At 45.1% G+C, this 23,308-nt stretch overlaps 1 protein-coding gene across 1 annotated transcript in view; it reads left to right on the top strand.

Annotated features, from left to right (window-relative positions):
- Window positions 1-23,308, top strand: part of RRBP1 (ribosome binding protein 1) — a 38,316-nt gene that overhangs the window by 2,196 nt on the left and 12,812 nt on the right. Inside the window, exons 2-13 of the mRNA XM_081917756.1 lie at window positions 355-1,008; window positions 2,865-3,013; window positions 4,635-4,757; window positions 6,548-6,700; window positions 8,056-8,174; window positions 9,379-9,532; window positions 11,686-11,824; window positions 15,143-15,330; window positions 15,533-15,570; window positions 17,218-17,308; window positions 18,504-18,596; window positions 21,580-21,672. Of these exons, the coding sequence (XP_081773882.1) occupies window positions 375-1,008; window positions 2,865-3,013; window positions 4,635-4,757; window positions 6,548-6,700; window positions 8,056-8,174; window positions 9,379-9,532; window positions 11,686-11,824; window positions 15,143-15,330; window positions 15,533-15,570; window positions 17,218-17,308; window positions 18,504-18,596; window positions 21,580-21,672 (1,974 nt within the window). The 5' untranslated portion in view covers window positions 355-374. The remainder of the gene's footprint in view (window positions 1-354; window positions 1,009-2,864; window positions 3,014-4,634; window positions 4,758-6,547; window positions 6,701-8,055; window positions 8,175-9,378; window positions 9,533-11,685; window positions 11,825-15,142; window positions 15,331-15,532; window positions 15,571-17,217; window positions 17,309-18,503; window positions 18,597-21,579; window positions 21,673-23,308) is intronic.

Here is a 23,308-nt window from a genome sequence, read left to right as displayed (position 1 = left end):
TAGTTCCGGTTTGCGAACTATTTTTGGAAGCCAAACGTCCGATGGGGCTTCTATGGCTTCCGATTGGCTACAGGAGCTTCCTGCAGCCAATCAGAAGTCTCGCTTTGGTTTCTGAATGTTTTGGAAGTCGAATGAACTTTCGGAATGGATTCCGTTCGACTTCCAGGGTATGACTGTATAGTGTGGAATGCCACAAGCTAGTCTTGAGTAGAATTCTACGCTGAGTACACTCTGCCGAGGTCGCTTCTGAGAATGCCTCTAGGTCAGCTGTGCAAGCTGGCCATTCTGCTATGTAAACATGCATCTGCAAACATCCTTCTAGCTCAGCATTAACTTTCTGACTTTGTTTTGCAGGTTAAGACTACAGAGCAAGAATGGATTTTTATGACCCTCAGACCCTGGGCGTCATGGTCTTTGGAGGATTCATGCTGGTCTCAGCAGTTGGGATATTCCTGGTGTCCACCTTTTCCATGAAGGAGACGTCTTTCGAAGAAGCTTTGGCAAAGCAGCGCAAGGAGCTAGAGAAAGCCAGCCACCACAAGGTGGAGAAGAAGAAGAAAGAAAAGCCTGCTGAGAAGAAAGGAAGGGCGAAGAAAAAGGAGGAGAAACTCAATGGACTGCTGGAGCCAGACGCAGGTCTGGACGCCTCTGATGGAAACCCTGAACCAGTCTTTGAGGCACCCATTGTGTCTCTTCCAGCTCCTGAGGAAAAGCCAACCCTGTCTCCTAAAGACAAGAAGAAGAAGGAGAAGAAAGTGGGGAAGGTAGAGTCGGTTCCCAACCTGGCAGCGTCTTCTCCACCAATAACTGCTTCGAAAGATCTGGTTTCTGATGTGGTTTCCAAGGAAATGCCAGTAGCTGCTGCTCCACTAGCTGTGGCTCAACAGAATGCTCCCTTAACTAATTCCGTGAGTGCCAAAAAAACCCAAGCTCTTGGAAACAGAGAGGAACAAAGGCACGACGGCGCTTCCAACAAGAAATCCATTGCCCCAAAGAAAAAGGAATCAAGTGAGTCAACTGCTGTAAATCACAGATGTGTACTTACAGTATATATGTGTATTAATTATTTGATTAATATCTCACCCATTCCCAAAGGTTTAAGGTGGGTAAGCTACTCACAAAATCCAAGGCAATTAAACCCTTATCTTTCCTTCTCCCTACTTTTCCTGGCCACCCAAAGTTACTTTTCATAGTTTCCAGATGCTCACACTTTGTCTTTGTTAAGTCTTTTGATGGCCAGAATTAGTGCTAGCTATAAAATAATGGATGGTGATTATCTTCAAGGAAAATAAATTCCATAACTGAGGGGAGGCAATTGTTGCAGCGGAACAGAATTCGCAAGAAAGGTGAAGGCCCTGTATACTTTTCTCATGAAGAAGGCAGCACCGTTAAGGTGGAAAAATGTATCTGAGCTCTGAGTGTTGCATATGTCACAACATATCCAGAAATCATCCTGTAATGTGCTAGTTTATCTTACGCAAAAATATTGGTACTACACACTTTGAGTGAGTAAAAGTTGCTTTGAAAAGCTTTTCACTTCCTCAAGAAAAGAAAATATTTCATACGACTTCACCTTTAATACCCCCCAACTTATATATATATATTTTAAAATAAATTTTTATTGAAGTTTCCACAGATTTTTAACACACCAACCAAGCACGGTAACAAACAAAAAAAAGAAAAAATACATTATAAAAGATACAAACAATAAACACGTATAAATTCAATTTACACTTTCTTGTGGCTTACTTTCCCGACTTCCTCATACGTACCTTCCCTTTCTGTATTCTAATTTCTGATAAAGTTATCAGCAAATCCTTCCCTTACTTTTAACTTAATTTCAATATTATTTATTTTCTTTAAATTATCCCTTACCGCTATTAACCTCTTATTTTATAATCCAGTGTCATTCTAACATTCCTTAATTTTACAGTATTTCTTTAAATAGTCCTTAAATTTTCTCCAGTCTTCTTCCGCCGTTTCTCTTCCCTGGTTTCGGATTCTGCAATACCCCCCAACTTACATTGGAAAAATTGAAAAATGCGGTGGTGGTGGTGGTATTTTTTGGGGATTTTTCTGTCCACTCCTTCATAGACTTTATATGTTTGGCCAGGACATTTCCTCCTGACCTCCCTTAGGAAATGGGTTGTCCAATTTCTGTGTTGATCCGTTGAAAGGCATGGGTTGCTCCTCCATCTCTAAGTACAGGTTACTCTCACCTGGTTACTTTTGGCAGGAGACCAGCAGTTACAAAAGGTTTTTCATTTTCTTCCAAACCACACAATGACGCCTGTGCTATAGGCAGCTTATTACATTTTTACTGGGTTTGTAACTTCAGAAAGTGGACTTGTTGCAAGGCTGGGGAAATGTAACTGTAAGCAGAAAAAAGTGGTTGTAAATTTCTCACATTTTGGGGGTAAAGGTAAAGGGAACCCTGACCATTAGGTCCAGTCGCAGACGACTCTGGGGTTGCGGCGCTCATCTCTCTTTATTGGCCAAGGGAGCCGGCGTACAGCTTCCGGGTCATGTGGCCAGCATGACTAAGCCGCTTCTGGCGAACCAGAGCAGCGCACAGAAATGCCGTTTACCTTCCTGCCAGAGCGGTACCTATTTATCTACTTGCACTTCGTGCTTTTGAACTGCTAGGTTGGCAGGAGCAGGGACCGAGCAACGGGAGCTCACCCTGTCGCGGGGATTTGAACCGTTGACCTTCTGATCAGCAAGCCCTAGGCTCTGTGGTTTAACCCACAGCGCCACCCGCGTCCCTCATTTTTGGGTAGACTGTCATTTTTGTTGTTGTTGTTGTTGATAGTTTTTTTTTTTTAATTCCCAGCTTACTTCTCTCCTCACACTTCTGTTTTTAGGTTCCACAGATGCTGAAAATATGCTTTACGTTCCCTATAAGACCTTATGTTCCATAATTAGCAGCATGGTTTTTGGGGAAGGCGAGGCCCAGCAACTGATTGAAATCTTGACTGAGAAAGCAGGAGGGGCTCAGCACCCATGGCTAATGGTATGGACCTCTCTTGATCATCAAAGGCTGCTCTTATGCTCTTATTTTCTTACGTTCATCTTGAGGACATTGACTCTACTCCACAGACTAAGGAAGAGCCAGACCATTTGGTTATTTCTTCTACAGCTGAGAAAGCAGCAGGTCTCAATTAGGGTGTCCTTCCCCATTGAAATGGCCATGACAGTAGGCTCATATCAAGGGCGATGTAACTCAGAGCCTCTGACTTGGTTCAGTTTATTTTATAAACCAATGGATCTCTGGTTCATGAAACCACCCATATATATATATATATTATGGTTCATCAGCCCCAAATAAAATTAAAGTTGCATAACATAAAATATATGTTACTTAGAAGGAGGTTTTTTTAAAAAAAGCAGTTATAGATTGTGAAATTTCCATGTTTAGATATTTTGCAACTTGTTCTGTGATTTAAAAAAATTAGAGCTTGAGGCAAAGATCTCTGGTAGGTTAATGAAGGGCTGGGTTTGCTAACAAATGTGTTATGGCATAAGCTTTTGTGAAATGTTGACTGTAATGGAAGCAGGAGGCTAGGAGAGGCTGCTTATGCCCTTCCTTCCACAACAACCTTGCAAGTAGGCCAGTCACATCTTAGAACTATTCAGTAATCACTGTGACCACCATCTGTCAACACTTATTGAGTGTTGCAGAGTGCAGAGAGTAGGGGATTCTGGGACGCTCATGGAAGTACTAAAAACTGGGACCCCAGGATAGCATTCGGTTTCCTTGATCTTTCCTGGGGTTCAAGAAAGTTGCTTTTCTCTGCTAAGATCCCCCTCAGTTCACGAGGGACAACAGAGCAAGCGTCTGACTGCTTTCTGCACCATGGGGTCCAGTGAAGCTTGCTTTTTCACCTCGGTAGCATCTAGACAGAATCCTAGAGTTTGACATAAACTCATTTCAGAGCTCAGCAGCCAAATTATATGAAGTTTTATGAAGAATACAAAAGAAGAGAACAGGAGAAAAGAGCAAAAGCAGGCTATTGAAAATAAAGAGAGCTTTTTAGCTGAGATCTACCTTTCCCTGACCTGGTTACAAAGAGGCTTGTGGTCTCCTCATGTGCAGAGTTTTATGATGGGTGGTGCAGGCACCTGGAATGGAAGGTGAGGGAGATGGACCCTGGTGGGGCTGCCCATTTTTATTGGCTCTCCCACCCACGTCGGACTCAATGATAGTTGGCATTTTTTAGCCAATCAGAGCACAGGTCAGGTAACTAGTGTGAAACTTGCCAGGGGTTGGGAAGATGGTAGTTGCTCCCAGGGCGCAGGAAAGGATGATTATCGCTGGTGGAAATTGCCGCTGGATTTCTCCATCTTTCTGCCAGACAGAATCTGTTCTGGTTTTGTGGATTCAGGAGTTGGCTGGAGCACGGGCTTGTCTTGATCAAGCAAAATGGAGGGAGAGAGAGCATGGATTTTCTACGCATCCACTTTTTCTGATGATTAACAAGGAAAAGAAAATTTGGATAACATTCTGTCCTTCCACTGATTGCCATTATGAAACCAAGCACTCACTTTTTGGTCTGATAGCTGGCTAACCTACAAGAGAATACCGTGGTAGTTCTGAAGCACTTAATCTAGCACTGAATTGATTCTTGTTGCAGGCAACTCAGAAAGGTGACCCTGTTGCTGTTCTGAAACGACAGCTAGAGGACAGGGAGAAGCAACTTGCAACGGAGCAAGAAAATGTAACTGTCGCAAAAGCTAAACTGAGAGAACTCTCCAAGGTAGGTTCTTACACTGGCTTCAGAAGTGGCACTTCAAATACCGTATTTTTCGCCCTATAGGACGCACTTTTTCCCCTCCAAAAATGACAGGGAAATGTGTGTGCGTCCTATGGGGCGAATGCAGGCTTTCGCTGAAGCCTGGAGAGCCGCAGCACCAGCCCCACAAGGTCGGGGGACAGCGGGGAGGCGGAACGCCGCCATCCCGCTGTCTCCCGATGTGGTTTGGAGGCTGACGGCGCGGAGACGCGTGCTTCTCCCTGCCGCCAGCCCCGCAAGCTCCGGGGACAGCGGGGAGGTGCAGCGCGTCTTCCCGCTGTCTCCGGACCTGGTCTGCAGGCGGGTGGCGGGGAGAAGAGCGCTTCTCCCCGCTGCCGGCCCCACAAGCGCCGGGGGGGGGGGGGAATAAAATTTTTCTTCTTTATTTCCCCCCAAAAAAACTTGGTGCATCCTATGGGCCGGTGCGTCCTATGGGGCGAAAAATACGGTATTCAGAACCTACATTTTGGGCCCCGTTGTCCGGATACAAGCTCCTTATCTGTGTCCAGAGTGTGATTCATATTTTCATTCTTGGTTACGGCACTTGCTGGCAATGGGAACATTCTCTCATTTTGCTCTCAATCATTTATTTATTTATCATCGTGGCACTTCACTGTTTGCAGTGAATTACATAGTCTCAACAACAACATTCTGAAGTTGCCCACTTTAGGACGGATTTGCAAATATACATATCAAATCTTGGCAACAGGTTTTCTGCACCAATGGGCTTCCTGCTTCAGTCCATACAAGGGGTGCTTACTGGGTGACCTGGTACAACATACAAAGAAACGTATTGCAGAATGTAATCAATCATTTTCTCCTTCTGAAGAGCTGTGGTCTGATATTCTGTTTAGCATATTTAGAATAGTCCCAGGGCTCAAGTGAATATTATGAATACCATTTGAAAATGCTCAAAATTAGACTGAAAAGTTTGTCATTCAGCGATGTCAATGCCTTTTCTGACAGAGTGTTATCAAATATTACATTGCTTATATTGAAGAAGACACTTTCCACCTCAGGGGCTTTACTTGACACCACCAACCCTTTCTAAGTGACCCTCCAATAACACCTTTTTGCAGACCAGGCCTTTAGATACTAAAGTAATTTGTGGGAGTCATCTTGTGTTGCTTCAATCTAATCTGTGAAGCTACCCACAGTTGGAAGTGGATGCGTAACTTCATTCCAGGTCAACCCTATAACTAGCAGACCTCAACACTTTTTAGTGGTTATAGCATCAGGTAGCTACAAAGTGCAAATGAACCCACTTAAAGTTCATGGTGTGAGCTGTGTTCTCTGCTATGAGGGGTGGAGAATCTCAGGCCGGGGACCGAAGATGGCTCTGTCCGACCCTTGGGTCTCTTCCACAAACCCCACCTCTCACTGCAGGGCACATGAGGTGGTGGTCTCACAGCAGAGGCTCTAGGCAGCTGGAAGGGTTGGCGCTGCCACCACATGGCCACTGCTGCGCCCACCTGTCATAAAGAAACAGTGACTATGATGTGTGAGTTTGTATAGTTTGTGTGTCATAACCTAGGAAATCATGGCAGCATAGTTCAGAATGGCATGCTGCTGGCATCCATAAGCAAACGAGTTAATAATACTGGTTTAAATCTGTGTTTTGGTTAAACTGAGGCCTACTGTAGTGCTGAGTAATCCCAAGGATCAGCACTGTCTTGAGTTTGTCCTGTGCTGTATGTTCAAGACCTTGACTCTGCATTTTATGCAGACCTCATTATAAATGTCTTCTCTTGAAGGAACTCACAGCTGAGAAGGCAAAAGCCTTAAGTGTTGAGAATAAGCTGAAGGACCAACTGCAGACACGTGAGCAGGAAATGACTGCTCTACAAGCCCGTATGCAGGCCAGTTACCAGGATCGTGAGACTGAGACCCAACAGTTGCAAGGAAAGGTGGGATAAGCGACTTAATATTATTCAACACATTTAATAATGTTCCTTTGGAATTCTTTTTCTAGTGGAAGAATGTGAAGAGCAATATTAGAGCTTTGTCCTGTTTGCATCTTCTTCATCCAAAGCACAAATAAGCAACTGGCTGTGTGATGAAGCATTCTTAGCTACTTTCTCATACACTAGATTTGGCCCCTTTCTTTTTAGCTCAAATATATTCAGTCTACACCAAGGGTAGGGAAGCTTTTCAGATGGGAGGCCGCATTACCATGGTGGAAAACTGTCCGTGATTGCATTCCGCGATTCGGCAGGGGCAAAGCGCACCCACAAAATCCCCACCCAAGCTGTTTCCCATGGAAACTGAGGCATATAGTTAATTCTTAAAAGTTTCACCTTCCGGTTTCTCCGTAGACTTTTAAAAACAAAATTGGTTTAAAAAGCTCTCCTTTAATCTATTCCGATAGTTCAAAGGGTGAAAAGAACTCTGTAATGCTATCAGAGGATTGCAAATAATCAGTACCCATCAGAATTGCAAATCCTGCCTTAAAGGTAAAGGTAAAGGGACCCCAAATTGTTTAGGTCCAGTTGCGAACGATTCTGGGGTTGTGGCGCTCATCTCGCTTTATTGGCCGAGGGAGCCGGCATACAGCTTCCGGGTCATGTGGCCAGCATGACTAAGCCACTTCTGGCGAACTAGAGCAGCGCACGGAAACGCCGTTTACCTTCCCACCGGAGTGGTACCTATTTATCTACTTGCACTTTGACGTGTTTTTGAATTGCTAGGTTGGCAGGAGCAGGGACCGAGCAACGGGAGCTCACCCCGTCACGGGGATTCGAAATGCCGACCTTCTGATCGGCAAGTCCTAGGCTCTGTGGTTTAACCCACAGCGCCACCCGCGTTCCTAAACCCTGCCTTAGAGCTATTCAAAGCCTCACGCTTCAGAATGCAATGGCATATAAAAATTGCATGTATTTGCAACAGAAACCAAGTATGCTTCTCTGCGGAGACATGTTCCCTTTGTGTGACAGAGGAAGGAGCTACAATTGCACACTTGGAGCAGCACCAAAGCCCTTTCCCTTCTCAACTGCTCCCTGCTGGCTGGAAGGGGACTCAGAGGGCTGCATTAGACTGTGAAGACATCTGGCCCATGAGCTGAGGTTCTAGTCTACATCCTGGTTGACATACCGGTTGACTCTCAGTTAAAAAACAAAAGAGAAAAAACCGTGTAGAGTCAAAAGAGAGGCCTAGAATCTTCATGGTCAAGCTATATGCTTTCCATGCTGAACTGTGAGCTGCTGCATCTAGATGTGAATGATAGCAGGGAGCTGTTCTGATGTTCTTCTTCATTGATTTCCAGATTCGAACTCTACAAGAACAGTTGGAGAACGGCCCTAACACCCAACTTGCTCGCTTGCAGCAAGAAAATTCCATTCTCAGAGATGCTTTAAACCAGGCCACAAGCCAGACCGAAAGCAAGTAAGATGAACAGTATTTTAGTTAATGTGAAAATGTAATGTAAGAGGAAAGAATTTAATAGCAGTGGGCTGTGCAGACAATAGGTGTGAAGTATTTGAGTTAGTTACCAAATTTTTCACCCTGTAGGACGCACTTTTCCCCCTCCAAAAATGAAGGGGAAATGTGTGTGTGTCCTATGGGGCGAATGCAGGCTTTCGCTGAAGCCTGGAGAGCAAGAGGGGTCGGTGCGCACCGACCCCTCTCGCTCTCCAGGCTTCAGGAAGCTATCCGCAAGCCTGAGGACCCCGCGGGAGTTCCCGCCGGGCTCCCTAGGCTTGCGGATAGCTTCCTGAAGCCTGGAGAGCGAGAGGGGTCGGGGGAAGCTCGGCTTCCCCTGCCCCAGCCTCGCATCTGGGGGGGGAAATTTTTTTTCTTTATCCCCCCCCCAAAAAACTAGGTGCGCCCTATGGCCCGGTGCGCCCTATAGGGCGAAAAATACGGTAGGTGCTAACACTGAATAATTTCTTTATTGTGTGACTTCTGTTCTGAGAATATTCACTTAGTAGGCAACATCCAGAACAGTTGATCGTTGTCATGATAGACCATTTCCCCCCAACCCACTCCAAAAAGGTAGGGGTTGTTCTCTATTTCCAGTCTCTTGCTATCACTGATTTAGCAGCAGCGATCAATTTAGTTGTTACCTCTAGATCATTTTTTAAGATGACCATGTTAAAATAACCAAATATAACAGTCTTGGGCATGAAAGGTATATAGCATATCCCAAATAACCACAGATATTGAATTCCAGAATAGCATTTGAGGGCATTCCTTCCAACTATGCATAAAATCTGTTTTAAATAACTGCCTCTCCAACAGTTATCATGCCCTAATCTGTATACAGTATTAAATTTAACTTATGTAGAGTATCATTCTCAAATAATATTATAATAGCTCTCCTTCAAATCAGCAGATAACAATTTAGGTGGAACGTTTGTCCGTAACCATTTCCATTATTTCATGTTCCTGTCCCTTATATATGCTGGTGGCAAGCTAAAAAAAAAGTGACCTATATTGCTAGGAAAATATGGATGGTGAGGAAACAAGATGCTGATACATTTCCATTTTTCAAATGTTGCATATGGGCAGATTTTACCGTTCTTTAAAATCGGAATTGTTTTGAAGCAAGCTTGATCCACACCTTACTGTTTCAACTTTTGCAATTCAGACAAAATGCTGAACTGGCCAAACTGCGTCAGGAGTGTAGCAGACTAGGCAAAGAGTTGACTGAAAAGTTGGGCACATTACAGCAGGTGGAAGAACAGAAAAAGGTCTTGGAGACGAAGGTTGCTGCCTCTGAAGAGCAAATCCGTCAGCTCCAGGTCAGTAACAGACAGGTACCAATAATTCTGTGCTTAACGGTGAAAAGAATGCTAGAAGTTGAAAGATTTGGGTTCTGTTCCTAGTCATGGCAGATTTGCGTCCCACTGTAAAGGCCCTTCAGATATCCATGGGGCAGGAAATCAATAGGGTGGCCCCTGCCGTGTATGTTACCATTCAATTCACACGGTTGCAGGGCTATTATTCATCTATGCACCCTGATGTTGTATGGGCTTGTCATATGCAGCTGTTTGACCAATGCACAGTCTGTAATTAAGGAAAATGTGTTACTCAACAGATAATCATTTGGGTTCAAATGGTCTGTTTCATAGACAAAGCCTTTTTCCCACATTGGAGGAATGAAAGAGTGAGTGAGTGAGTGAGTGAGTGAGTGAGTGAGTGAGTTGGTTGGTTGGTTGGTTGGTTGGTTGGTTAGTTAGTATACCATCCTTCATCCGTAGATTTCAAGGTGTTTCACAACAGAAAAATCACAAAATGCATAGGAATTACATTCTGTAGGAAATAGTTTTCCATTTATACACAATACTGCATATTCATCTTAAGACTGATATGAAACTGTCTCTTATCTAATTCAGATGCATCTGGGGCCATTATAAAGGGTCTTATAAGATCTGGCCCTTTTGGCACAGCATCTAAAGCAGGCATAGGCAAACTCCAGCCCTCCAGATGTTTGGGACTGCAATTCCCATCATCCCTGACCACTGGTCCTGTTAGCTAGGGATGATGGGAATTGTAGTCCCAAACATCTGGAGGGCCAGAGTTTGCCTATGCCTGATCTAAGGTACCTTCCCATTCAGGAAATCAGTGGATGGGGTCTTCCATTGCTTTTTCAGAAGATCTGTTTAGGGTTCTGGAAGCGTGGAACATTGGGGGATAAGCAGACTGTCGTATCCCTCTAATCCCGTAATTTGTCATACTTTGTCTCAGCTCTATGGCCAATGGGCAACAAACTGAAAGCACGATGGGCTTTGGAGACAAGTAGACCGGGGGGATGTGTAGACCGGAGGAACTGCTGTTCACTGTTCTGCCATTACAACAACCCCACCCCTCCACGTCTCAGGGTGATAAAATGGAATAAGCTCATGAACAACTCTAAGGAAACTGTGTTGGACGCAAATTCATTTATTTATACCTGCTTTCCTGAATGTATCTGCACTGGAAAGCTGCAGCAATTGTTGCTTTCTGGTACTCGTGACAAATAAATATGTGTGCTTCATGTGTAACAAAGTTCCTGAATAGCAGTGATATCCATGGAGTCATCTGTAAAGCTGTCTTCATGACTGTCTGCACGCTTGAATGAATGAATGAATCTTTATTTGTGTCATCCATCGACCATAGCAATAAGGCGACAATACGATATACAAAGCATAGAAATAAAAAGTCAATTATATAAAATACATTTTAGGGTTTTGAATCAATAGTCAAACAGTGAATGTTATTCTAATTGCCCCAGCTAAAAACTTGGCAACCTTTGCAGTCACCTGCTCATCTTGATCTGTATTCATGCTTTGGGAAGTACAGGACAGGAATTGTCATGGCAATAATCAGGGCCATCCCAGGATGTTGTGCCACCGAAGGCAAAACGGAAAACACCCTTGCCTCCTCCTCTGGCAGTGGGTGGTGGGCTTTGGTTGTGCAGTGGATGAGGAGGTAGCCAACAGCTGTAGGAGGCAGTGAGGAGGGTACTCCATGGAGGCTGGATCTGCTGCCCCAAGGCAACTGCCTCACTGTACCTCTTAGGGAGAGCCAGTGTAGTGTAGTGGTTAAGAGCGGTAGACTCATAATCTGGTGAACCGGGTTCACGTCTCCGCTCCTCCACATGCAGCTGCTGGGTGACCTTGGGCCAGTCATGCTTCTTTGAAGTCTCTCAGCCCCACTCACCTCACAGAGTGTTTGTTGTGAGGGAGGAAGGGAAAGGAGAATGTTAGCCGCTTTGAGACTCCTTAGGGTAGTGATAAAGTGGGATATCAAATCCAAACTCCTCCACTTCTTCTTCTTCTTCTTCTTCTTCTTCTTCTTCTTCTTCTTCTTCTTCTTCTTCTTCTTCTCCTTCTTGCTAGAAGTCACGTGGCTTTCAGAAAGTCACCCTGCTTTTGTCTCCTGTCTTAATTTTTATCCCACCTCCTTCATGCAGATATCCCAAAAAGAAAAGGAGGCACCACTGCAGAAAAGCTTGGAAGAGATGGGCGAAGAACTCTGCAAATCCCAAGCCAGCTATCAGAGCTTGCAGAAAGAGCTGGGAAAGGCAAAAGAGCAGCAGTCCAGTCTTGCTGGTGAGATTGCATTGTAGGGAGGATGTCACAACATCCTCCGTCTGGCACACACCCCTCTAAAATAAGTCCCCTCCCCACTATAATGACCCCCAACTATTAGCTAGTACAGTCATACCTCGGGTTTCAGACGCTTCAGGTTGCGCGTTTTCAGGATAAAGACACGCCAAAACCCGGAAGTACCGGAATGGGTTACTTCTGGGTTTCGACGCTCGCGCATGCGCAGAATCGCAACCCGTGCGTGTGCAGACGTGGCGCTGTGGGTTGCGGACGCTGCGGGTCGCGGCCCTGCCTCCAGCATGGATCATGTTCGCAACCCAAGCATCCACTATAGTAAATTTGTTTGGGGTCATGGTGCTTCTGTGAATGGTGGTTGCCCAGTTCCAGGCTCTGATACGTAATCCTGATTTTTGACATCCATTTCAGTTGACTTCTAGCTTGAATTGGGACAAAAACAGCTTGGCGCCATCCTCTGGTGGCTCCAGCTCTATCTGGCAAGCAGATTCCAGATGTTGGTGCTAAGGACTGTTCCTTGGCTTTGTGACATTTACGCTATACAGCTCTTACAAACAACAGCAACAACTTTTCCTCCATCTTGTTCAACATCTACAGGTAGGTGGGTAACCTGTGGCCCTCCAGATGTTGTTGGGTTGCAACTCTCCTCCTCCCCGATTCTTGGCCGCTCTGCCTGGGGGTGATGGGGGTTGCAATCCACCAGTATCTGCACCTCGAAAAGAAGATGAGATGCCTGGACATGGTTCAGAAAAGGGGAACCAAAATGATCCAGGGACTCAAACAACTCCCCAGTAAGTAAAGGTCGGGAGCTTTCAGTTTTGAAAAGAAAAGTCACATAAGGGAGAGACATGATTGTTGTTGTTGTTGTTTAGTCGTTTAGTCGTGTCCGACTCTTCGTGACCCCATGGACCAGAGCATGCCAGGCACTTCTGTCTTCCACTGCCTCCCGCAATTTGGTCAAACTCATGTTGGTAGCTTCGAGAACACTGTCCAACCATCTCATCCTCTGTCGTCCCCTTCTCCTTGTGCCCTCCATCTTTCCCAACATCAGGGTCTTTTCCAGGGAGTCTTCTCTTCTCATGAGGTGGCCAAAGTACTGGAGCCTCAGCTTCAGGATCTGTCCTTCCAGTGAGCACTCAGGGCTGATTTCCTTAAGAATGGAGAGATTTGATCTTCTTGCAGTCCATGGGACACTCCAGAGTCTCCTCCAGCACCTGGGACCACCTAATGAGGCTGAATAGTGGGAGATTCAGGACAAGAAAAAAGAAATGACTTCTTCACACAGCACATAGCTAAAACTGTGGAATTTGCATCAACACAGCACAATGATGCCCCCCCCAAACCTGGACAGCTTTAAAAGGGGATTATTCATGGAGGATGAGGCTATTAAGGACTACTAGTCTTGATGGCTGTATACCACCTCTGGTGTCAGAGGCAGTAACCCTCTGATCATCCGCTGAGAGGGATGCTGTTGTGCATATGAACTTCCTATAGGCATCTAGTTAGCCACTGAAGAAAAGGATAATTATTAGATTGACCTTGGCTGTCATCCAGCAGGCTTCTTCTAATGTTATGTCACAGTTAAATAAATGTGGCTGCCGGTGCCACCATCTCATCTAATTTGGCCCGAATTCTGAAAGAAAATGGACTAGGGCAGGCACCCTTAACAACGACAACAACAATTTATTATTTATACCCCGCCCATCTGGCTGGGTTTCCCCAGCCACTCTGGGCGGCTTCCAACCGAATATTAAAAACAATACAGCATCAGGCATTAAAAACTTCCCTAAACACTTGTCTTTTAAAAGTAAAATAGTTGTTTATTGCCTTGACATCTGCTGGGAGGGTGTTCCACAGGGCAGGCGCCACTACCAAGAAGGCCCTCTGCCTGGTTCCCATCATTCCCATCATCCCTGACCACTGGTCCTCTTAGCTAGGGATGATGGGAGTTGTAGTCCCAAAACATCTAAGGGCTGAGTTTGGGGATGTCTGGACTTGGAACTTCCAGAGGCAAAGCCAAGAATGTATATGGAATACTGAAATTGCACCCACCTTTATTCCCAGTTCTGTTTATACGAGCAGGGCTTATTTTTATCTTTTATTTATTCCACCAAGCTGGATGCGCAGCACTCTGTTACTGCATTTCAGAAAAGCTGTTCCAAACTGTTAATGATTTTTGTATGGTGTAATAAGATGTCTGGATCAACCTAGTTCTATCCCATGCTGGTTTCTCTCTTGTCCCGTTCGTGGGTGGAATTTTTAAGGGGAATCTTCTAAGAAATCTGTCAAGCTTTTTATTCTGTCTCTCTCTCACACACACTTATTATACACCGTTTATGTGGTCGTCCCAAGGCTGCCTCTTTCTGTAACATTTTACAGCTGCTCAAAGCGGCTAATACCTCCTCCACACAGTAAGTAAATAAATAATCTGCACATCCAGTTTGGTGGAATACATGGAGGGCCGTAATCTTGTCCCATTCAATGTCCTTGTAAGACCACAAGCGATGTTGGAACAGGGTGCAGGGAGGCTATCTCCATAAATTCATGGGAGCAGCCATCTCTTTCTTTGTACAATTTCCCAAGAGTGACTGCATTTTATGACACATTCAAGGAGGGTTTTTTTGTTTTTGTTTTCCTGTGTGCCCATTATTTATTAACTTAAAGGTAAAGTTAAAGGGACCCCTGACTGTTAAGTCCAGTCATGGATGACTCTGGGGTTGCGGCCCTCATCTCACTTTACTGGCCGAGGGAGTCGACGTTTGTCTGCAGACAATTTTTCCAGGTCATGTGGCCAGCATGACTAAGCCACTTCTGGCGAACCAGAGCAGCGCATGGAAACGCCGTTTACCTTCCCGCCAGATTGGTACCTATTTATCTACTTGCACTTTGACGTGCTTTCGAACTCTAGGTTGGCAGGAGCTGGGGCCGAGCAACAGGAGCTCACCCCGTCACAGGGATTTGAACCGCCGACCTTCTGATCAGCAAGCCCTAGGCTCTGTGGTTTATTATTTATATAATAATATATATAAATATAAGTTTGTTTGTTACTATGTACTATATAAGTTTGTTAGCTTATATAGCGCTTATTTACCAAGATGGCTTCTGAGCAGTTTACAAGTATATTAGCTGCTCTGAGCAGTGGCTGCCCTGGGACATCTGTGTTCTGATCTATGCTTGGGCCCTGAGGAGGACGGCCTGGGTAGATTGACTCTGCAAGATGCATCTCTGTGATATAAGCAAGAGGAATGATGGGTGCAGCTTAAATTGCATGTTTATGACCACCAGCGTTTTATCCACCTTTAACAGAACTTCAGTCTAAACTGCTGCACTCTGAAATGATGGTGAAGACAAAGGCAGAAGAACTAAACAGTTTACAGACGAAGTTGTCAGAAGCCACTTCCAAGAATGCAGAGCTTGCAGAGAGGATTCAATCGGCCGAAGCCCTCCTAGAGGCAGGACAAATGAGAGAAGCGGAGAAAAACAAAGATGTTCAGGTCAGAGTCTTGCAATCTCCTTCCCTGCTAGCTTCTGCTTCCGATAACTTTGCTTCTTTTTCTGGGGTTCCCTCTCTTTATGGCACACTACTAAAGCATCACGGCATTATTACTTACAGTGCCGCTTCCTATGTTTTTAGATACAAGGACTGCTTTGAAGACAGCAATGTAATTTCATTTCTTTCTCCCCCTGTAGATTCAGGAAGCAAACCAAACAGAAGCCAGCCAAGTGCAGTTAAGGTAAGGCTGGGGAATACTGTGTTTTTGACACTGATCATTAAATAGTTGGTCTGTGAGCTGTTAGAAAAGAACACTGTGATTAAAAATAGCATGCAAGACTATTATATCTTTTATTTATAGACAGTGCTTTTTTTCCTAAAAAAATATGTTTAGGGGTACTCTCATTTTCCTACTCATATTGAAATACTGCCCCTTAGTGAGGCCAAACTTAGATTCACAAAATGTTTAGGGATATGCGTACCCCTGCGCCCCCCCCCCCGAAAAAAGCACTGTTTATAGAGCTACTAGTGGATCAGATAAGGAGTATTCTGTCCCTGTAATATATATTTATTTCAGCAAGGATTTCAACAAGGTCCCTCACTGTTAGGTTGTGGGTGAACATAGCAGACGACACAGCGATTCTTCAAACAGCTCTTGTTTATTCACAGGCCAGAACTGAACTGAACTGAAGGGTTCAGCCAGCCTCCTTATATAGAGCTCCAGTACAACATAACTGTAACAATTTTCTAAAACTATCCAATCACTGAACGTCACTTTTGATCCCTTATTTGCATAACTATCTACAGTATCCCCCTGCTGGCCCATGGTGAGAACTTCAGTACATAACACTCACAATGTTCTTGTTGACAGGCTGGGAAAATGTGGGCTAAGAAGTTACTTCTGGGGGGATTTCTAACTGGTTGGTGTACTATATCCAAATAATGCTAATTAATGTCTCCTCATCAACCTGCACAGGCATGATAAGTTGAGTGCTGCAGTGATCTGTCCTGAGTGCAGTGTTGCTCAACATCTTAACACACACACACACAATTGCATGAAGGGAATGTTCATCAGATTTGCAGATGACACCAATCTGGGAGGAGGAGTTAATACCTTAGACAGAAACAGGATTAGAAATGTACTTGGCAGGATGAAGAACGGAGATGAGAATATGGTATGAAAAATCAGATGCAAAAATGGGATGTGTGGGATGCCTGGCGTGACAGCAGTGTTAGTTCGAGGGAAAAATATAGGTATAAAAAGGAGAATTCCCTGGATGCCAAGATCCAGGTTTGGGGTGTGTACTCTTTGGTGAGAGAACCCCAGCAGAGATTTAAAATCACAAAATATGCAGCAAAGTAACGCATAGAAATATAGGCTGTTGGTCCTTCAAAATATGTCCTTGTGAGTTCCAAAACTTCCCTCTTCCCCCAGCATAGGAAATGACCACTTATCTGGCAAGTTGAAAAATTGTTTTCTTACCATTTCTTCAACGGTTCATGGGCTTTTCCATACAAGCACCCAGAAAAAAGTTGCCCAGGCAGTAAAACTTGGCTTAGTTTTAGTGGTGAAAGTCCCTAAATTATTGGTACAGTGGTACCTCTGGATGTGAACAGGAACCGTTCCAGAGCCCCGTTCGCATCCTGAAGTGAATGCAACCCGCGTCCATGGGTCACGATTCTCCACTTCCGCGCATGCACGTGACGTCATTTTGAATGGTCCTCTGGTTGCGAATTCCTCGGGATTCAGCCGAACCTCCAGAACGGATCCCGTTCGCAACCGGAGGTACCACTGTATCTTCAAAATAATAAATAAGTGTGCGTGTTTAAAACTGTATATTGTGGAATATTACAGATAATTAATTTGTAAATCTTTTTTCTGCTTTAGATTCCAAGGCATATCCACACAGGTCACCACCTTAGAGAATGAAGTTGCTGAACTGAAAAATACAGTTGACCAGCTGAAAATAAAAAACAATGTGAGTTAAGCCGACTGTATTATTTCCCTAACATAACGAGGACTTTGGGCTGGTTTTATGAGAGCAGTCCTCCATTTTGGACACCTGCAGATTTGTATCTATGAAGATTACTTATATAATGAAAGCCAGGAAATAATTAGAAAGAATTAAGAAGGGAGCCTAGTGAAGGTATCTTAGCCTTCAAAGCAAGTATGAGATAGGAAACTGAAAGAATACACTTAACCTGAAAGGCACTGCAGGGTCCAATTGGTGTATGTTGGTATGTTTTTTTTTTAAAGAGCCAACTGTATCAAATACATGAAATGGATTGACAAGGAGCTGGAGGCAGGGGTGTGGGTGGGTGTCTGTCTTTCTGTCCGTCTCTGTGCAGATGTATTTTTCCATGCATCTGCAGGCACAAATATGGAACTGGCGTAAATTTATAGTTAGAATATTTTAACAAGGAAACAGCTTAAAAATAAAGTAGCACAGAAGAAACCATTTGGGAGATAAGCAAGTAAAGGAGAATATATGTAAAAGATGAGAAAGAAGAAAAGGACCATATTTTTTGCTCCATAAGACTCACTTTTTCCCTCCTAAAAAGTAAGGGGAAATGTGTGTACGTCTTATAGAGCGAATGCAGGCTGCGCAGCTATCACAGAAGCCAGAACAGCAAGAGGGAATGCTGCTTTCACTGCGCAGCGATCCCTCTTGCTCTTCTGGCTTCTGAGATTCAGAATATATTTTTTTTCTTGTTTTCCTCCTCCAAAAACTGGGTGCGCCTTATGGTCTGGTGCGTCTTATAGAGCGAAAAATACGGTAGTTCTCAAGAGAAAGAGATACAGTGGACGCTCGGGTTGCGAACGTGATCCGTGCGGGGTGCACATTCGCAACCTGCAGCGCTCGCAACCCGCGCCTGCGCATGCGCGAGTTGCGATCCAGCGCTTCTGCGCATGCGCGGCTGCTAAAACCCAGAATAACCCTTTCCGGTACTTCTGGGTTTCGGCGGTCTGTAACCTGAAAAAACGCAACCTGAAGCGGCTGTAACCCGAGGTATTTGATTTAAGTTGCAGCAACTTAAATCACTTTAAAAATTCCGGCAGTTTTGAAAACGAACTTGAGTTTCTTAATGGGGATGGTTGAATTGCTGTCCATAAAGTTTTGTGGCAGCCTTCCTACAAATAAATAGTTTGTTTTTGGTGTTTGTTTCCAACAGGAGCTGCAAGAGAAGAATATAGAAGCCACGGAAGCCCTGGCTTCTGTGGAAAAGGCATGTGAAGAAAAGCTGCTGTCTTCAGCTAAGGCAAAGGTTAGCTTTCCTGTAAATCAGGGGTCAGCAAACTTACTGTGCCTTGGGCCGGTGTCTCCAGCGCCGATCGTGTGGCGAGCTGGAGGGCGGGGGAGCGTGTGCCCATACGCATGCCCATACACGTGCGCACACGCTATTTCTGGCGCACTTCCGGGTCAGAGGAGCACCGGAAATAGCTTGGGTGCATGTACACGGGCCTCCTCCAACCTGGATGTGCGCTGGAAATAACGCTTGCGCATGCGCAAATAACGCGCATGCGCCAATAGTGCTTGCGCATGTGCACCAGCTATTTCTGGTGCTCCTCCTACCCGGAAGTGGGCAGCCGTGCAATGCCGGTAAGAGTGGGCGGCGGAGGTTGCCGCAAGCCGGATAGACGAGTCCCTCGTGCCTTATCCGGCCCGCGGGCCTTAGTTTGGGGACCCTTGCTGTAAACTCTGCAGTATTTTGTACCATACAGTGACATCATTATATATGAGCCACACACCTTCACCAGAATTGGACTAGGTTTGGCAGGCTCTGGTGCAGGAGGAAGAGGAGGGAACGAGGAAAAGAGTGGGAACCTGAGTTGCAGGAGGGGAGGTCTCCGCTTCCCACCTTTATTCCTGTTCTTTAGAAAAGGGCCCAGGGTTGCTGGCTCTCCCCTAAGACTTTCCTGTGAAACGCCTCATTAAAGACTAGGGAAGGCTTTGATCAGCCAGTGTGGGATTTGACCAGATGACCACAACTGAACAAGAACCCAAACAGGAGGGTGCAGTCTTGCCCCCTAAAACTAGACACCTGTTTGTGAATGGAGCAGACTCCCCAGTCTTCAAGGAGCACACATTTTCAATCTTGACATTACCACAAGTCTTGTGAGCGTAACCCACCTCGACTTTAAAAGAGGGTTGGGGAAACTTGTTGGGACATCTTCATTGCTTCTGCCCAGTTCTAAACCCCTTACGCTGCTCCATAATTCCTGTATTGTGACTCCTGAGCACCAGATCTGCTTTCCAGCCTGTACTTGAATACGGTTGCCAAAGTAAAGACCTCTTTCTTACTTCCAAGTGAGAGTATCTGTCCACATGTGTTGTATGGGAGCCTCACCACTCTCCACACCCCTGTTTCTGGTGCTGGAAAGAGTGGGAAGGCAAGAGATGAGCTGGAACCCATCCTTGCCCCTTATCTTGCCCCCAGAGGAGGGGAAAAGTTGGCTACCCAACCAATTGAAGTGGAGGAATCACAGTGCAGAGCAACATGAAGCCTCTTAAAGGGCACCCGCACCTTTTGCTTCATAGATACACCCCCCCCCCCGAAAAGCTAGAGACTTAAAAAAATTCTGACTTCTGACTGGGGCTGCTAATGAAGGCCTTCATGGACCCCATGGGGCACAGGAAAATATCTACTATTCAAAATTGGTTACTAAACAGGAAAGAAAAGAGCATGACCTGGATATATGAATAACTCTCTTTTTCTAACTAGACAAAACACATGTGTGTTGCTCTTAATGCCCTTCCAGGCTAGACAAGAAAATAACAACAACTACAGCAACATTATTTTTTTATTTATATCCCGCCCATCTGGCTGGGTTTCCCCAGCCACTCTGGGCAGCTTCCAACCAAATATTAAAAACACAATACAGCATTAAAGATTAAAATCATCCCTAAAGCAAGGTGGTTTTCAGACCAACCATCTTGAGGTGGCTGAGGGGCTGCATTCTTCTGTTTTAGGAGTATCTGGGTAACCCAAGGGCATAAGTAATCCCTCAGTGGCCCCTTTTTCATATCAGAAGATGGTGGCCACTGGTCCTACAGACACATATGTCTTGGGTAGCCTGTTGTTTTTTGTTGACTTAAGAAAGAATATGGAGAAACAAAACTTGGGATGTGGGGACAAATTGGAGGCAAGCCTATGCTCTCTGGCAACAGAGTGGGCATTCAACAGAGAAGCACAGCCAGTCCTGTCTCCCTGGTGAATGAACCTGTTTGGCATACATGCCTGTCATATTCACTCTTTAGGTCTACATTTAAGGTTGTTTGACTGTGGACAGTGTTAGAGTTGCTGTGACGGAATCCCTGATCCCTGTAGAGTAGAAAAGAATTTGCTCTCCATCACAAGAACGAGTTTCAAAGCTTTACTGAAAACTGTCTTAAAATAGTTACAAAGAAATACTACAAAAATACAGAGGAACACATTGCTGTTTAACAAGTTAGCAATGTGGCCCTGTCTTCTTTTTAGTCCTTAATACTGTTTAATAAACTGCTGGCTCCATTGCTGACAAAGAAGCTGAGCTTCTCAGGTTTCATCTTCCTGCTTTGAGAGATCTACAGCTTGGGGTTCTGGGATGAGTCATCATTTAACACAAAGACTGAAACAGAAAACTCTTAACCTTTTCTGCCGCATTTGCCAGAGTGAAACATCTTGCCTAGTGCAGACTTCCCTACTTTGCAAATGCAAACTTTTACCTAAGTTTTTTCAAACTTCAATGCATATAAATATTACATTTTATACATATTAAACTTACAATGCGGTTCCCTCATTGTGAGAAGCAAAGCTACAGGGAACCAGGCAGAGGGCCTTCTCGGTAGTGGCGCCCACCCTGTGGAACGCCCTTCCAGCACATGTCAAAGCGATAAACAACTACCTGACATTCAGAAGACATCTTAAGGCAGCCCTGTTCAGGGAAGTTTTTAACGTGTGATTTTTACTGTATTTTTGGTTTTTTTGGTTTTTATGGAAGCCGCCCAGAGTGGCTAGGGAGGCCCAGTCAGATGGGCGGGGTATAAATAAATAATAATAATAATAATAATTATTATTATTATTATTATTATTATTATTATTATTATTATTATTATTATTATTATTATATTACATCTTTAACAGACAGGCTGTTAGTCTGACACACCTCAGCTCAAGAGATACTCAAAGATGTCTTAAGATTCCTGTTAATCAAGAGAAAGGTGTAAGGTCGTTTTCAGTTTTTGAAAGTCCTTCTTTGTTCTTCCAGGAAGCATTGGAGCAACAGCTTGGAATAATTCAGGGACAAACAATGAAGGTTCTCTTGTCCCTTTTCCCACAGATCCAGTTAGGTGATCAACAGGTAAGCAACAATTGTTGTTTAATGCTCTCCAGACCTGAAATGCATGGTGATTCAGGCAGTTTCAAATGGAAATAACATAAAAAAACTAAAGGGAAAGATGCACAGTGAAAGAATGCTATACACACATATTCTGGGTGCAGTCCTCTGCACTTCCAGTAACAAATGCCTCTGGCAGTGGGGCGTGGAGAGTTGCTGCCAGTCCAGGGGTGCCATGGTTCAATGGACAGCTTCATCACTCACTTTGTTGTTGTTTAGTCATCTTAGTCGTGTTCAATTCTCCATGACTCCATGAACCAGAGCAAGCCTTGGAAACTCCCTTTCTTCTCAAAGCTTCTCCTTTTTTTATGTCCATGGCGTTTTCTTGGCAAAATACTGGAGTGGTCTGCCAGTTCCTTCTCCAGGTGGATCACATTTAGTCTAAACTCTCGGCTATGACTTGTCCGTCTTGGGTGGCCCTGCACAGCATAACTAGTGGTCAACAAAAGAGGTTTAAAGACTGTCTCAAGGCAAATCTAAAAATATGTAGTATAAACACTGACAACTGGGAACCACTGTGAGCGCTCCAGTTGGAGAACAGCTTTTACCAAAGGTGTCATGGGCTTTGAAGACACTCGAACTCAGGACGCAAGGGAGAAACGCTCTAAGAGGAAGGCACACTTGGCAAATCCACACTGTGATCAACTCCCACCCGGAAACCAATGTCCCCACTGTGGAAGGACGTGTGGATCCAGAATAGGCCTTCACATTCACTTACGGACTCATTGTTAAAACCGTGTTTATGGAAGACAATCTTACTCGGCTACGGGTAATCGCCGAAGAAGAAGAAGAAGCTCATAGCTTCTTGGACTTCTTCAAGCCCCTTCACCACTGTGATGGCCTGGAACTCAAGCTCGGACTCGGAGCCAGAGGAGTCTCAGTCCGTACCGGATCCTTTGCCTCAGGCAGCATCTGGACCAAGTCTGGCACCTGATTCTGAAGAGCCCCAGTCTGCACAGGTTCCCCTGCAACAAACACCAGCTGGGCCGAGTCAGGGGCCGGAGCCTGCCCTGGCTCCAGATGCGGGGATTACCTCATTGTCTCCAGCTGGGCCATCACTTACAGCTGCTCCACTACCAGTTGGGTCAGGAGAGGCTGAGGCGGCCTCTGGGTCTAGTAACCCACCAACATCTCCCCAGCTGCAGAGACTAAGGTCTGAGAGAAGGAGAGCCCTGAGTACTCGCAGGAGGAGTGCTCGCCTTCGGGCGAGACAGGGAGGTGGGTCACTGGGGGATCAGGACCGGCCGTTACCCTGACAGAGATAAAAAGGCTGTTGGACCCCGCTCCAGGTTGTGGGAGCAATGTTGCTGTTTGCTAGAATCTGCCTGAGACCCTGTGCCTGACCCTGCCTGGTTTCCTGCCTCGTGTTCTGCCTTGGCCCTGTCGGACTGACTCCTTGCGGAACCCTTGGATTTGGGACCAGACCTGGACCGCGTTACTCAGGTTACCCCCAGGCCCAGCACAGCCACGACAAGGCCAGTGATCCATGAATGGGCCTCACTTACATAGGAAAGCGAAATTAAGACAGTGAGCTACCTAATGGCTGTGAGCAAATGGAGTCGTACTGGCACATCTTTTAATGCAAACTATACTAGCAACA

The sequence above is a fragment of the Podarcis melisellensis genome (genome assembly GCF_964234715.1).
Source record: "Podarcis melisellensis genome assembly, chromosome: 7".
Taxonomy (NCBI): Eukaryota; Metazoa; Chordata; class Lepidosauria; order Squamata; family Lacertidae; genus Podarcis; species Podarcis melisellensis.
This window is presented reverse-complemented; position numbering and strand designations above follow the sequence as displayed.